Source organism: Elaeis guineensis, chromosome 5, assembly GCF_000442705.2.
Source record: "Elaeis guineensis isolate ETL-2024a chromosome 5, EG11, whole genome shotgun sequence".
NCBI lineage: Eukaryota > Viridiplantae > Streptophyta > Magnoliopsida > Arecales > Arecaceae > Elaeis > Elaeis guineensis.
In genome coordinates, this window is record NC_025997.2 from 123,493,147 (window position 1) to 123,510,528 (window position 17,382).

The 17,382-nt window shown below is 35.9% G+C and overlaps 1 protein-coding gene across 3 annotated transcripts; it reads left to right on the plus strand.

The window, feature by feature from the left end:
• The first annotated feature begins 1,831 nt into the window (after positions 1–1,831).
• LOC105046009 (ubiquitin-conjugating enzyme E2-17 kDa) lies at positions 1,832–14,284 on the plus strand. 3 transcript variants are annotated; one of them, XM_010924477.4, is made up of 5 exons: positions 1,832–2,135; positions 7,734–7,812; positions 9,699–9,826; positions 12,781–12,885; positions 13,897–14,284. In XM_010924477.4, exons 2-5 carry the CDS (start codon positions 7,743–7,745, stop codon positions 14,038–14,040), a joined length of 447 nt encoding a protein of 148 aa, XP_010922779.1. In that variant the 5' UTR covers positions 1,832–2,135; positions 7,734–7,742; the 3' UTR covers positions 14,041–14,284. The 3 variants fall into 3 exon arrangements, with proteins under 3 accessions (XP_010922779.1, XP_010922780.1, XP_010922778.1); XM_010924478.4 differs by having other exon boundaries at positions 1,832–2,130; XM_010924476.4 differs by having other exon boundaries at positions 1,833–2,018.
• The last annotated feature ends 3,098 nt before the right edge of the window (positions 14,285–17,382 follow it).

The following is a 17,382-nucleotide window of genomic DNA, read 5'->3' on the forward strand; positions in this document are numbered from 1 at the left end:
ATGAGCATTTATAATCTTATTATATTTTATTTTAAAATTTTTTATTTAAAATATTTTTGTAAAATGTATAAGGTATATCATATAGTATGGAGTATAAAATCAAATGTACTATATATCATACTATATGGAGAATTCTTGAAAGAACTTGGGTCACGCTAATTGAACCAAGCTAGGCTTTTTTATATTTTTCTTGAGGTTTCGTAAAGTTGTTGTTAGGGATGATACTCGAATGGCCGTTGAAGTCATCGTCACTAATGCTGAGCACCTTCTCTTGACTTCTTCTTCCTCGTCAGCATCCCTCTTCCTTTTGTCAGAGATCTCCTCATCGTCGGACTTAGTCCTTTTCATCGCCACTGTTAAGAACGATCAGTTGGACTCTTCTTCTCTTTCCTTCATTGAAGATCTTCTTTGCACCGAACTTATACTCCCTCTCATTGGCACTCCCAAGGACAACTAGCTAGACTCTCCCTTTTTTTTCTTCGTGAGAGATCTTCTTAGCATCAGACTCATACTCTCACTTATCATCACTATCAAGGATGACTAGCCCCATCCTTCCATCAGACAACGTCGAGCACATCATTGTAGTTTCGCACATCGAGTCGAGCACTTCACTAAAATTTTCCACACTAGATACTTCATCGGAGTTTTTCATGCTGAGTAGATGCTAGAGTTTGCCTTGCTGGATGAAAGAAGACTAGGCAGGCCTTTTTCTTTGTCCTCTCCATCCTTCTTGAGTCTTTACTTCAATATTCTATGGGCAGAGCGGAGGTAACTAAAGTTGAAAGAGAGCAACAAAATAAGTAGGATATTACAGTAGGTACTCTATTTTGCAAAAAAAATTAAATTTTTGATGATAATGTAACTGAAAAGTGCTTTGCAAGAAAAAAAAAAAAGATCATAAAAGGACATGCTTCAAAAAGGAGTTAGCAAACCTAACGTGTACGTTTTCCTTTCATAAAAAGAATTTTTGAAAAGTTAGAAGCAACAACAAACAAGCCATTAGTAGTTTCTAAGTCAATCATTGATCACTGTATCATTGTTTTTATTCTCTCTCTCTCTCTATATCTCTCTCTCTCTCTGTATAATATGTACATATGTATGTATGTGTGTGTATATATAGACATTTTTCAACATATAATTCACCAACAAAGGGTTTTTTTTTTAAAAAAAAAACAAAAGTACCATTATATTTTCTTTGCACAAAAACCAAAGATATTTTCCAAATATATCCTCTTAACTCTGTAAATGGTCTAGACAAGATTATTTTATCCGATTCAATTTGGCTCGAGCCGATATATGGAGATACACTACCAAATTCATAGATTGCTCATAAATTTATAAATTAATTAGGATTGTCAAAATGATCCAAGTAGCTTGAACTTAGCTCTATTTGAAATTTAATCTAGTTTAATTTAAATATGCTTGACCGAAGCTCGTGCCCAATTCATAGGCTTGAAATTAATCTCAAGCCTTGCTCAAGAAACACCTACCTCCACCAAACTCGGTTATACAACTAATAATTACATCTAATCCAACACTCAATCTTAAACTTGGTCATGGTTGACCTCATGTTAATAGAAAGAGCGACCAAGTCCTAATCCCTGCCTTCTTATCCAAGATTGAACAAAGGTTGATTCAAGTTGGATTTTGCAATTATCGAGTTGATTAAAAAAGACACGTGCATTCTATGGAACAGGGCGAGGTCGGCATTCCCCGAACTTCCATCTCTACCCACCCAAAAACCACCCAACAACCCAACGATCACTTGCCATTGTCCGCAATTGTAGGGGCATTATCGTCACTATATTTTTTTCTCTGACTACATAGAGGACCCTTCCCTCTCCGTAGCAGCGGTGGCGGCGCGGCGGTCGATCTGACCCGATTCTAGGGCCGTTCCTCTCTTTCTATATTTCCCCATTCTTGGCGATAAATTCTCATCGCCGTCCTCCGAGGCCAAGAGCTCGCAGCGCGAAACCCTCGGCCCCCAGGCCTCAACGCGCCCCCTGATTTTCGTCTAGGTTCGCCTCCTTCCCTTCTTGTGTCTGTGGATTGCGATCGGTTCCCGAGTACCTTGGGTTTGATTTCGTCATTTCTCTCGATTCGATCGGGCTCTGAGGTTCTGCTGTTCTGGTTCGGTTTGTTCCGATCTCGATTCTTTGCCTGTTTCTGTTTCTTTTTAGTTCTTGATTTGGAATTTGGGGTTTCATTTCTTGAGGCTTGATCGAGTTCTTTTTTAGGGTTTTAGATCGGCCCTTTTGTTTTTAAATTTCTGGTTTATTATGTGGAACAGGGGATTAGATTCATATATGATGGGTTGGATATCATTTTTTGGGATTGGTGGATTTGTGAACAGTCGTAAAACGCACGTCTCGGATGGTTCGCTTGTTTTGAGTGCACGAGCATCATGAATTGTCCGTTGACTTGTTCGTTTTATTAGCCGCCTTTTGGATTCCTAGCTTACGAATTACCAAATTTCAGAAGGAAAAAACATTTCCTTTTTTTTTTTTAATTTACATTTTGCTCAATCCTTTTCCATGATTTGCTACATAAGATTGGATCTGAAAGAAATGTTCAGTGGCAATGTGAAAAGAAAATTACAGTTGCCTGAAGGAGGTGCAATAGTGAAGGAATGCTAATGGAAGGAGTTATCTTGCTGGTGTGGTATATGATGTGTTTTAGACCATGATTTGCTACAGTTATTATCCTATTTAGATCCTAAACTAAAAATTTAACTGAACTTTGACAATGCATTATTGGTGACATGGTAATGTAGGTTTCAGCTTGATGATCAAAGGGAGAATTAAGAGCTCATTGAATGATAAGAGCTTAACATGGTGACAAACTCCATCTCAAAATGTTGCATGGTCTAGGAGTGCATCAGCATTCTGATTCCACAATTATAGGTTGAGAGGCACTGAATTTATGGAGTCTTCATAACAAATATTTGATGAAAGAAAAGACATCTGTCATATTTGGTCCATTCTTCTGGTGTGCTTCTTTTTGCTGCTCCTCTGGAAGGAGGCTTTTTGTGTGCTTCAGAAAAGAAAATGTGAACTAGTAGCTCAACAGTGTATGTTGGTTAGATAACTAACTAAACTGAGACATATAGGTTAAGATAACATCTCCTTATGTTGCTAAGGACGGTTGATAATAGTTGCCTAGGCTGTCTATAAAAGGGTTGACAAATAGGGTTGTTGGTATTTGGAGTCCATGTTTGAGGTTACATAAAGATAAAGTAACTAGGGACGCAAGGGAGACATCTAGACCTGATTCAGATTTTGGCTGATTGAGCCTGGACTTGACCATACCCATTTGAGCCTATGAGTTAGAGTTAGATATGGGTCCACACACAAACTTGAAGTGTAGCGAGATAGGGTCTGAATATCCTGGATTAGGCTCGTCAAACACAAAAAAATACTGCTTGGACTTGAGAAAAATTCATTCAATAATCTGAATGCAGGTTCTTAGTCTTTAGACTTACCCCTGACATTTACCTAAATTGAAAAGAAATCTGGTTCAACCCGCCACATGAATGGCAGCTTGTCTAAATCTCTAAACCCAAAGCTAGTTAGGGTCAGATTGAGGCCATGCCAGATTTGAACCCATCTGATCCACTTGTTACTCTGAAAGTAAACATATAGATGGTTGATTTTCCCTATTGAAATCAATCAAGTCAGAATCTTATTTTACACGTTATCCTCCTTTTATCCTCCTTTGTGAATCATGAATGTCCAAGACCAAAAGTTGGATGTCAGAAGGATGAACTGATTTGCAATTTTTCATGGGCAAACTGTTAACATAGAAATTTGTAGATCATGCCTTTTAATTAGGATAGATGAATAGTACCATCAGAGTTTTTAGGTTTATTTACTTCTTGGATGTAAAATCGAATATATGGTGAAGAACTACACGGAGGCTGTTATCAAACTAGATTAGTTAATGCTCCCTAAGTCTGGAAGGTGCACTAAAAAGAATTGAGAAATGTGCTCATTTCTTTGTGTTTCAAGCAATAAATAGATGACTTTTAATATGCTAAATGCTAGTAAAATGAAAGAGGCATGCAGTTTGAAAGGAGTTACCTTGGAAGTAATCAAAGTTAAGATGACTGTTTGGATGTTGTAAAATGATTTTTTTGACTTTGACAAGGTGATTCCTGTGTCAAAATCGAAATTAATAGCAAGAAGATTAAAATGGAGCATCCAGAGATTCCTTACGTAGTTATCATAGAATTATATATCTCATGGGTTTTAGGAGTTCAGATGTTTGGCATGCAAGAATGAGTTCTTGATTAGAGAAGGCCTGTATTATCACTTAAACAAGTGTTGGATCTTAATTATGATAAGTGATGTCACCAGGAATGAAACTTAAGAGGCAAAATCAGGGTGTGCAAATGGTTGTGGCTTGATCTATTATAGTCAAGCACCTTTAGCTGATGAAGTTAAAAGATATCAATGCCCAGCCCCATTAAAAGAGGATAAATCTAGTTGCAGTTCTCAGAATAAGTCCATTGCATGGAAAAAAAGGTACTATTGACACATACAAAAATGACAAGAGTGCTTTTATGGGTAACTATCATGATAGAGAATAACTGAAGTGGTATACGATCTTCATTATGGGTTTTGTAAAATAGCACGTGCATTCAGTAGGTTGGCAACAGTTACTTTCAGCCAGCCAAGTTTGGGATGTCAGAAAAATTATAATGAGAAGGGTAAAATTTCAATCTAGTCATATATATTGTTTATCTTCTTATGTGTTAAAAATGCTTAACTCCCTAATAGTTGGTGCAAGGCATGACGGTTATGGCTATAAATGTGCAGCTTATAATCCAAAGTACTAAATGATGAAGGCTTTGCCTAGCATATTGGAAATATCACATGCAACCTAAGAGACAATTGGTGGCATCTGCTACTGTTCCCATGACAAAAATGCACAGATCTATTATAAAAGTAAATCATTATTATTTTGTTATTTTTAAACCATATTTGATGAGTAATCACAGTTATGGCGTCTATACTGTAGTCACTCGAAAATTTAATTGGTTAAATATGTCTGCTTAATCATGGTGATAGGGCTACTTTAATTCCATACATCAATAGCAACATAGGGATCTCCTGAATTAGCTGGAAGAAAAATTGTCCAACTATTTTGTATGGATCATGTGAAATAGATGGTGGACTGGAATCAGCAAGTACTTCATAACTTTTACATAGTAGTTGTCAAATCTTTTTTCTACTAATGAATATAAAAAATGTGATGGCAGAACTTGAGATCTGATGGAAGAATTCAATTTGCAAGGAGTTATGAAGTGGGTGGACTTGACAAATTACTGCAAGATATATTTGTAGATGATGCATAGTAAAGTTCCTGAGAAGGACTGTGAAGGTATCCTGTTAAATAAGGTTTTCCCCCATTCTTGTGGGAAGTTTGCTTTGGGGCTGCCAACGAACCGAGCTGGTCATGCACAACTCAGTCTTCTCTTGGGAACAGGCTTTCAAGCCTAGTTCAGCTTGCAAACAAGCCTATGCTGAACATTATTTAAAGCTTAAACAATATAAGTGAGTTGAATTTGAACCCCAAAGTTTGCAAAAGTGAATAAAGGATAGTCTCAGCTTGAGAAGGAGCTCATTCGGGGTCAGTTTGCTTTGACAAACGAACAAAGCTTGATCATGACTTGTCAAACTCCACTGGAGCATGATCAACCCCATTACGTGACCTATCGCTGAGAAGCCAGCTGAACTCACCTCAGCTCATTTGTGGCCCTAGTTTTGTGGAAGTGACAAAATCTTGAGTTGAATCCTGGATCTTTTTCTTGAGATGAGGGTTGTGAGCTAGATGAGACAAGTCTGATTGGCATGTTATGTAAGCACTTTAGCTCTATAGTTTTGGTAACTTTGTGCTGAAATTAGTATTTCACCCTTTGCACATTTTTCTTCATCATTTTCTCATAGAATTTTGCAAATATCCTGAATTCAGGCATTTGTTAACGTATTTTCAAGGTTATGTAGCCATTTAGTTAAACCTATATGGATATATATTATTAGATCACATTATGTTTATTTTATATAAAAAAAAGGCATGCAGGTTATTGTTCTGATGATGTCATCTGTTCACTTGTTTTACGGGCTCTCATCAATGTACTAACATTCATAGAGGCTGAGCATTTCAATCAGTGTTAGCAAGGTGAACCCAATATGAAATTATTATGTTATGATTGAATAGTTTATATGGTCCATGAGACATGAATCTGAGATGATTGTCATGAATTTCATGATGCGCCAGTTCTCAGATTAATGAAGAGATCATTTTCTTTTGACTAAGATGTCTTGAAAGGTTTAAGATGGAAATCTGTAAGTGGTTAACTCTTGAGGAAATTGAATTTCAGTTGAGCCTTCAGATATGTGTGAATTAGCAGGTTATGCACACTTGAAGAGTTTGTTTGCTAGAATTTAAGGTGTTATTGTTATGTGATTGCATGTTGTTTTGAGGTTATTTATCGAACGGCGGTAAAAGTGTTAGTGCGCTATATCACTTAGAGACACATACCAGATTATTATATGCTTTCATTAATAAGTCTATAGGCCTAATAGTTTCACAAATTAATGACATTTATGGAAGATATATAAATTATGGTTTTCCCCTTGGAAATGGTGCTTCAGTTTGTTATTTGGAGAAATTAGAAGTTACTATTCTCTCTAGTGTTGAAGCAAGGTGATTCTATTAATATGTCACCGTCTGCTTAATGTCTGCTCGCTAAGAAGACTAGTTGGAGAGTGGGATATTTCTCAATATGGTCTATTGAAACTTTGTTCTGATGACACCTCAGTGATGCTTATAGATAGATACCCATTATTCTACTGGTGATTTTAGCAATATTAAGTGCTGATGTTGTATGGGAGAAGATCGACTTGTCAAATTTTACATGAAATTATTGAAGTTGAAGGTGTTTATATAGTTAGTGCAAACTACATGGCATATGTTGATAAATGATGTTGAAAGAGGATGTTGGAACTAAATTTTTGTTAGCAAAGTAACAATGGGATTGGAAATCATCGTTCAGCCATTTTGATTCTTTGGAATGACTTGATAAATTTATTAGTGCCTTTTAGGAGGTCCTGAATTACCACAGATTGAACCTATCCAATTTTTCCAGTATGATGGATCGCTGTTCGTGGATTAGCCATAGCTACGAATTTTCTCTTGCCAATGCAGTTCATCCAATGACAAACCTAATTTGAATCATAGAGCTATGGTGCAATCAAACCTGAATGAACAAAATGTTGAATCGAATCATATGTTTATAGATAGGCTTATGTGGTGCTGGTTGAGTGCAATCAAAAACTTTTCTTTTTAGGTTCTTTCTCCATCAAGCGATCTTTCCTTTTTTCATTGTCTCCCCTGAAAAAAGAAAAATCATGAGACTCTACATGTTATTAGCATATTTACTTATGAACTGGATGGCGGTGGATCAGTTTCCAAATTGTAAGATCTTGCTTATACTTATGCAGTGCAAGGATAGTGCCGTGGTTTCATTTGATGCATGCTATACTGTGGTTTAGAGTTCAAAAGGTTCTTCAATTTTTTTTTTTTTTTTGCCTTTTTAAAGTTCTTTTCTGTGGATTCTGATATTTGGATTTCTAAATTCATTATCCTCATGTGCTTTGTCATGCTTGTCAGCATTGGTCGGTCTTTGGCATTTAAGAGTCTGAAACTTTTATTTCACTTTTATATTGCAGAAGCGTCTCATGGCATCCAAGCGTATCCTAAAGGAGCTGAAGGATTTGCAGAAGGATCCTCCTACCTCCTGCAGTGCAGGTACAATTGGCTGTAGTGCCAGACTTGGTCTTTTTAGTTTCTTTCCAGTCCATTTCTAAATCCCTCTCCAAATAATTTTTTCTTCTTTTGTCAAGTTATATTTGATTCCTTATTTGTTATAGGAACCGCCCCCTCCTTTGATCTTATGCTTCTCTTCTTCTTGAAGAAGACACAAGTGTCAATTGTCAAAAAGCAGAGGGAAGGACAATCACCTTCACTCTTGAAAAGACAAAATGAAAAATATTGATAGATGGGGCTTTCTTAACTTGATGTTGTCATTTTGCACTAGCTATCTTTTATTTTACTTCCAGATCTGTGAATGTGGATTAAATTTTCAGTCTACTGAAAGCTGCAGGGGATGGTTTGAGCACCTAATTTTAGGACCACTTTTTTATGTTAATACAGGTCTTGCTTGGGTGGTAGTCACTCTATGTGAAGTTTTTGACTTCACATAATCATTAAAGCATGTCATTTTTTCATATCAATAAGACACACGTTCAAAGAGAACATTGTTATGAACTGGAAGCTATGAATTTAAATTTGGTATCTTCAGTTATAACATGCAACACCTGCCCATGCGAAACTATGAAAGCTAATATGGTTATGTAATCATGTTAACCAGGTGATAGTGAAACTTTAACTATGTTAGTGTGGGACTTGTGTCACTGTGACAATAATGAAGTTGGTCCTAGTTACTCTTGCAGAAGTCAAGGCCTTTACATTTATCGAAGGGTTAGGACTTTAATATTAATTTAAGCAGTGATTTATTTATTCATTTGATTATTATTTATTTGTCTGCTTGGGTTGGTTTTATGGTGTGAGTGTTCTATTAAAATCTTTTTTTCCCTTTGTAATGGTTTTAATTTCCCTTATATTGATTGGTTAGCACAATGATTTCCTATTTCTCAAAGAAATGCCCGGGCTAAAACTATTGGGAATTTTGATTAGTAGCTTTCCATTATCAAGTGTAATATGATGTCAACAGAAGATCAGAGATTTAAATTAGTAAGTGTGTTGTCATAGAATGTTTATGGAAAACATCATAATAAAGGACTAGGCATATTAAATCTTCAAAATGCAATTTTCTTTGCAGGGTTATCCTCAAAATCATTGATAAAGTATATTGCACTCTTTGATAAACGGGCTGGTCATCCATATCACTTGGTGTCTTAATTTGAATCTCACATGGTCTCAGATGGTTACTGATGAGCTTTTGAATTTTGATTACAAGTAACTCAACTGCATTTTGAATACAAATGATAATTTGGTCCTGATCAAAATTGATTCCCAAGATACTTGTAGTTGTAGTCATTTTCTCGTCTTTGATTGGTTATATAAAATTGTGGAGGAATATATCCAAATTCTTACCTATAGAACTAGAGTTGGATGGATGAAGTGAAGAGGGGCATTTTAATGCATTGTGAAGTAGTTGCATGCTTCTTAAGACTTGTAGGATATATAATGATGGTATCAAGGCTGAACCCATGGCATAGCTCAGATTGTTGGGTGACAAAAAGGTCGGAACACATAGGTGGGGATCAATTTGCTGAGGTAGTTGTGTTGTACTTGATTAGAAATGAACATATTATTAGTTAAAGCTGCAGTGCAAGATTTACACTGAAAATTTGGTGGAAAAGCAAATTAGATTAGCATGGTGACTTTGCAACACAATAAAGATGCGAGGCTATGGTAAGGTGAGGAATTTGATTTGTATACTTACTATAATAGTGGGGGGAATGACCTAAAATGGTTTGGCAGGTACTTATAGCAGATGAAATAAAAAGCTTCTGCTGACTCAACATGTGATCCTTAATATGGTATGGTTGGATATGATCATTGTTTTCTCTACTGCACTAATGCTGGGAATTTATGTTTGTATTTTGCAGGTCCTGTAGCAGAGGACATGTTTCATTGGCAAGCAACAATCATGGGCCCTCCTGACAGTCCATACGCTGGAGGTGTATATTTAGTAAATATTCATTTCCCTCCAGATTATCCTTTCAAGCCACCAAAGGTATGAATAATATTCTGGCATAGCTGTTGGATATCTCATTTACAGGTGTTCCTGTCTAGTCTGTTGTCACGGTGGTCTGCTTTTTTGTTTAAGTTCCACCACTAACTAGAGGATGTTTTCATTTTCTTTTCCACTTTTTTTTGGTGGGGGATGGGGGTGTATTAAATCGCCTTATTGATTAGCATCACTAACTTTGAGGTACTAAAGGGATATGGTATGCATTTTGGGATGACTTTATCTTTATTGTGGCTTGATGTTTGCTTCATATCTTTATTATCATTGATTTCTTGAAAGGCCATTTGGTTCATTGACGTATGATAAAGTTAGACAATTTATTTTGTTCAGTATTGTGTTCATATATTTAGGAGATCATAATTTTAATTATGCACATTTTGCTATTGCTCCTAATTGTGGATGATTGCATGTTATTGCTTTCTTGCGTTTGCTTTCAGCAACGGTTGGCTTCCATTACTTGCATCACCAGGATGGGTGAATTACCACTGCCAAGCTTGAACCTCCATTCAAGAACTCCACCACTTTCGCTTCCATAACATTACCAGTTTCATTTTTTTATAAGTAATTACTGTGGTTCACCTATTTATCAGTAGTTGGTCTGTGAAGCTTTTGTTTCCTTTATTATGTATTCAAAAAGACAGAGATAAAAATATAGTGAAGCTATATTGAGCATGCATACTGCTTATGCATAAGAATATAAAACTAATATGTTCAACGTAATGATTGTATACATGGAAATTGAGTTCATTGGAGATGCTGATAATGGTGAGTGCTAGATGGATAGGGCATCAATCCAATATTAGATTGGATGGAGAAAGTACTGATTAATTAAAATTCTAACTTATAGGAAGTTTGGTCATGGAAGAGATGCATATGAGAATGGAAACTATTTATTTATTAAGTTTTATCAAGAATTGAACTATCCAAGGGTCAGACTTTGACAATATCTATCGAAGGCAATTTTGGAGAAGGATCACCACGTGAATGGAATCAATTAATGATTCATGTTTTATTAAGAATGGAAATATCTTAGAATTCAGTTATTTCATTGGTACTGGTTGAGATTGGTGAGAGATCGTTAGATACATCATTTTCTCCCTTTATCAAGGGTATTGTGGCAAAAAGTGATGGAATGTTGCTGGCATATTTCTAAATTTCAAAATTCTAATATTTTAATAAAGTAGATATAAACCACTTACTAGGATACATTGATGCAAAGCATTAGTTTGTGGAATTTGAAAGCTTTATGTATGTTATATCAAAGTAATTGTTGTTGAATTTTGGAACATTTCATCAAGATTTGAATGGTCACTTCCCCAAATTACCCTTCATCTGAAACGAAAACCTGTTTTTGATGTTTCTCCTATCTCTGCTGGTGGATGATGTCTCAACTAGCAATTAAGTTTGAACCACCCTGTTATTTGTGATTTTCATCTCCTTGAAAAGGTGAATCTATTTTGCATAGTTTGCGTCATCGTACTTTTTTTCTTAATCCAACAAGAGCTTGTGGGAACTGTCTTCATTTGGATGGAGTGCGTATTAGTTCAATTATGGTATTATGAGAGAACAAGGCCATGCTTCAAGAAAGGAGAGCTTCTAATGTTGGAGAGGTGATAGAACATTGTTCTAGAGATGCATGTGAAGTACTGCAAGAGTCCATTTCAGTCTATTTCCTTATTCTCTAGTTACTGAATCTATTTCCTTAATCATTTGTGACTATAATCAATCGAAGGACCAGAGTGATGTATTATTGGTTTAAACTTCATACTAGCAAATTGGGCTGTTCATTGTCTAAATATTGTAGAAACTAAGCCAAAGCGAGAGGACTCTTGACATTCATTCTCATTGTTGATATTGATTTTGGGGGAGTGGTTGCTGTTTTTCTACTTTCAAGGTCAAAGGATGAAGGATCTTACTATTTTAGATCGTTCTACAAAGTGCTTGTGTTTTAGGTCCCACAAAGCAATTGAAGTTGGTGCATAATCCTAATGCCCCTCTGAGATCCAATCCTTTATGTGGAGGTCAGTTGTTTAATTTTCTAAGTAGAAAGAAGATTGTGCTGGGAGGACTGATGTAGAGTAGTTCCCGTAGCATTTTTTTTTGTTAAAAAAAAAAAAGATTGCTTCAGAACTGTCTTTGAAATGAGGTTGCTTAAAAACTCTCTTAAGCTTTTTTTTCATTTATCTATATTGTATGATTTCTATGTTTAGTTATTTTGGAAGACAAGAAGGCTTGGAGGTAGCCCCATGCTGTTTGGTGAGAGATTTGTAGAGGAAGAAAATAGAAGAACCCAACAGTTTGATCAGAACTTAAAAGACTTGGGAGATCTTTGGGAATATTGAATTATCTGAGTGTTTTTCTAGTGAAGGAACCTTATTTTTAGAGGAGTGTGCAAAAGCAGCTGTCTATTTTGAGGTTCATTTCTTCCTTTTTTTTTTTTTTTTTTTTCTTCTTTTGGTTTCTTTCTCTTGTTATCGAGGTGACTATATATAGGAATACATTTTATAATTAAAGTGCATTTGGATGACAAGTTTGGTTCTAGTTAATTAGAATTTGCTTAGATACCAAATTAATATTAGTATCTGTCATGAAGTTTTTAGTGAGAAAGGTTAGTGCTGGCATGAAATTTGTAGGTCAGTGGGTGTTTGCATGCGTCCATGGATGACATAAAGATGTAGTTCTTCCTAGGTATTCCATGAAAAATGGGGATTCAATTATACAGAATATCTTGTGTTAAAATAATCACCAGAAGTTAGAACAATGCTTGTTGGTGTGGTGGTTGTGGCATAGACATTGCCATATTTTTATATGCTATATACATGACATTTAACAGTTGAGATCATTTTGGTGATTTATCAAGAATCACCAGTTCTCTTCCATTTTAATTTTTGTCATACTGGACCAATATCTTCATGCACTGATACAGTTACATGTTTTAGGTTGCTTTTAAGACTAAGGTGTTCCATCCGAACATCAATAGTAATGGGAGTATCTGTCTGGATATCCTTAAGGAGCAGTGGAGCCCTGCCCTGACAATCTCGAAGGTATGGCATTCAAAAGTTATTTACTTTGTTTTGATCTTTGTCGAACAAACAGGATGTATCCCTTTCAGTGGTTCAATTTTTTATGCCATTATTGTTAGGAAATAGATAGAGTTTTTTTGGCAATTAATACTAATTGCAGAAAATAAGAGAATTATTTGTTATGGAATAATTTCTCCATTCTTTTATAAATTTGTATGTTTCTGTTAATGAGCATTGAGAGCACAAACAGAAGTAAAGCCTATGGTGCTGCAGTATTATTTTGCAAGTTTGCTATTGATGTGAATGCATCGTGAAGATACAATGAAAAGAAAAAAAAGCAGAAAATTCAGTTTTTATCACAAGTTTATACAAGTGGCCGCTTCTGAATACAAATATGCAGTACATGTCTTGCTTGAGTTTTTATTCTCCTGAACTTTCTTTATACTCACTTCTATATGGAAATCCAGAATCATTGGATGCCAAAAATGAAAGAAAAGAGTGTCAATGATATGTAATGAGAGTTCAATGGGTAACCGGTATAGGTGGGAGCTGCTTTTGGGAACCATTGTAGGGAAAATTATTTGGTTTTTCCCCTGAAAGATGTACGGTTATTTGATGATTCTTCTTGTCCATGCAAAACAAGGATGCTTGTCATGAACTGTTGTTTTCTAGAATATATGTAGAATAACAATGAAGTAAGTTGATACAAAAAAAAGGGGGGATAATTTATTAGGGTTAACATGATATATATATATATATATATATATATATCTGTGTGTGTGTGTGTGTTTGTGTGTATCAGATAAACAGTAGTATCTATGGTGAGAAATCGAGCGTAGTTTTTTAACAGTTGTTATCATCACTCTAGCTAGCACCATTTTTCTGATCCAAAACCTATATCATAATAATGAGCTCTGCAAATCAAGTCAGATATCTATATTTTCACATTTCATATCGATATTACACTTCTCTGAACATGGATTGATTGCAATTATGTGATTCTTCATAGTGAACAATGGAATTTTGCAACAGGTCCTGCTTTCTATCTGCTCTTTATTGACGGATCCAAATCCAGATGATCCTCTTGTCCCGGAGATTGCTCATATGTACAAGACTGACAGAGCAAAGTATGAGGCCACGGCTCGCAGCTGGACACAGAAGTATGCTATGGGATGAAGGTCTCCTACTCTGACGGTGTTATGCTATCAAGACAAATGAATTATAATGATGGAGGTCCCGATTCTCGTGATGTTGTGGAAGTGATTTTGTTAAGATGGAGTATCGTGTTTGTTCTGTTTCTTATTTGATCAAATATATTATATTCATGCCTGCTACTTGGCCTGCTATAATTTTCATTGTGAATAATATTCATATGCTCGTCTTCATGCTAGTAATCATTATGAGAATAGCTTGTCAATAATTCGCCTTTGTTCGTTCTTTAGGCCCCTATTTTACCCGTTTAAACTTGTTTGGTTATAATTAGGTTGGAAAATGTAAATACATCCGATCTATTCATTTGACATTAGCCTGTACTTGGTCACCAATTTTTTCAAGTATTCGCTCATCAATTATGTATAATTAAAAAAAAATAAAAGGACATTGTCGGCTAAGGTTAGAAGCAACAGAATCGAATTAATTGCAAATATATTATTATAATTAAAATAGACTGAAAACTTAAGATATATGATATCTATAATTGGATTTTATATTACACTAGCTAAAGTTTAGCTCTGCATTTTGATATTCTGTGAACCACCATTTCCTTCACCCTATAACCTTTTTTTAGTTTTTTTAAAAGTTTTATAATGAACCAAAGCATGGAAAAATTTTTAACAACTATTAGCCATATTAGAATTTGAGAGCTGGTTGATTACCCAGTGAGGTTCGAGGGGGCTAAATCCAATTATATATTTGACCCATGTTCAGCTGGAATGGATCAAAGGAAAATCCCTCCCTAGACCAATTTGTTGTGAGCGGGTTTGTGCGGGTTGGCAAGTGCAGGTCAAATTTTGCCATCCTTATCTTTGGTCATACTAAAATGATAAGTATAAGTAAAATGGCTATTTATTTGATCTAGGTCATGATATCTTATACTTGATTGCTTGTTTATAAATATTGAAAAATGGTTTTTATAATAAATTGATGTGTCATAAAGTGCATAGTGTTAATAGATATAAAATAACGAGCCTGTTATACACGTACGCTCATACACATTTGGTTGTTGATTGGAATCTATTCAAATTGATCCAATAAGCTTAGAGTTTAAACTCAATTATTTCTAGCAATCAATTTACATTACAAGGTTTTTGGTTATCATTTATAGCCCCATAACTATTTAGATAGCTGTTATTATGATTTTATGACATGAAATATCTACAATGTGTATGACATAAGAGCCTTTAAATGAGTGAGTTTTTAGGTAGGATTCAATTGAGTGAGTTAAGCTCCTCTAAGGCAGTTTTTCAAATAAATATAATGAATTGTGCTAATTATACCTGTCTTCAATTAACAAATTAATTGGAGGCACCATGGTGGTGAGTGAATTTATCAATTTAGAACTTGGAGGTGAAATAGAAATCCTAATGACAATTAACTGGATTCTTATTATTCAGTTTTTCTTTATTTTCTTTAGTGTATGCTATTATGACACACCCAACCAGAAGTAACCAAGAACAAAAGCTCTGCTTATGAGCATTACCTTGCCCTCTAATTTATCAGAAGGAAGGGCAATCTTTGGAAACCTTAAAATTAAAACGGTGCTAGCTATAAGGATTTTTTGTACTGATGATCAGATGATCAGAAGCTCCTAGGGGTTGCATGTATCATGAGGGTCACAGTGTTAAGAGGCTTGGTTTACAAGCAACGAACATTCTCTGCTTCCTCTCTGCCAAGATGATTGCTGTGACACATGGTAGAGGGACCAACAGCATTCGCTTCTACTACAAGCTGAACCCTCCTCTTGTCCACTTTCTGCCACACCCAGAGAATCGAAGAACCTTTAAAAGCGATTTACCGACATATAAAAAGGACTCTGGCCACCCATGGAATTGTTTTGGGGACTTCACTTTAAACAAGTGGTGATCCCTCGGGGTGCAAGTGATTTGAGTAGATCTTGATCCAATTGGTCCCACACTTGACTCGGCTTCACCATCTTGCCGGATGTTGGGATTAAGAAAATTGGACCGGTGGATTCTAGCATTTTAGGATTTGGGGAGTCATGGCCGTTCCTCCTGTTCATGAATAGGTTACACCATAGACATCGGTGGATTGTGTGAGTAGATACTGGTCTCAAAACAGACCAATTTCAAGGATGTATGTTTAACACCGTATTAATTATATATCGGATAAATCTTAGATGCTTATATTTTAAAAAAAATATCTTCTAATTAGTTTTTTTAGATGGGACACTAGAATTCGCATATTACATCTTTTAGATGAATAGCAGTTTGGTTCCTTATCTACATACAATTTATACCATGAATTCCAAGGCCAGGCATTCAAACCCCACATCTTTTTGTCTCCTACGGTTGGTGCGGTGATCCCCTAGGGATGGATGCATGTGGATTGCATGGATACTGATCCCTCACCAGACCAAGCATACAATTGGGTCTGATTTTGGACTCGCATATGCCGATGAGTCCAACAAAATCCTAAGATTTTAGCCCTCAATATGTCCTTGTTTTCATCTTAGAGTTCAGAGCTATCAAGTATCGGTTCTACCAGCTGCGTGATCGATGACTTTTTGTGATCTACTTCTCATTGGTTGTCTATTTAATAGCTGTATCGTGGGACGCGGTTTGCTTGTTTGGTTGGGCTCCATGCGGCTATCCTAAGTGCCATATAGCGCGCATGCGTCACTGTACGTAGGTTTGGTGGCTCCAGACAACGACATCCCCTGATCCCATTCAATATTTCCCATCATAATCTAAGGGGGTGCAACGTCATATCCTGGGAAATGGCCCGGAGTAGATAAACTAATGTGAAATATGTTGCTCTCTCTCTCTCCCTCTCTCTCTTCCCCCATGTTGCTCAAGAGAGTAACAAGAGAAAAGCCCTACAATATTACCAAGGTCATTATTGTAGTGCGTAACCTTAATGAATAATCATAATGTGATGGGTAACAATACTGACGCTTGATCTATCCATAAATGTGGATAAAAACACCAGGGCATGTAACACCGCATATACCACTCTTTCATGCATGAAAATACCTGAGATCCACATAGTAAACTGGGCTGACACCTCCATCCAAGGATCTACTTATCGCATTCATGCTCATGTTATTTTTATATAGCATGGCTCATGTTAAAACTGACGATTATTTGAACCGTTGAATATGGTTTCAAAAGTTCTGCAGGCATCAAGCAAGTATTATTTCTTTTCAAAAACAGAGAAATCAATGCATAATTGATGAATTTTTTCAATATTTAGAAAACAATCAACTCTCCCAGAACTCATAATCCACTCTCACGTGCTATGTATCATGGCAATACACGTGCCAGATATCTGACTAGAATA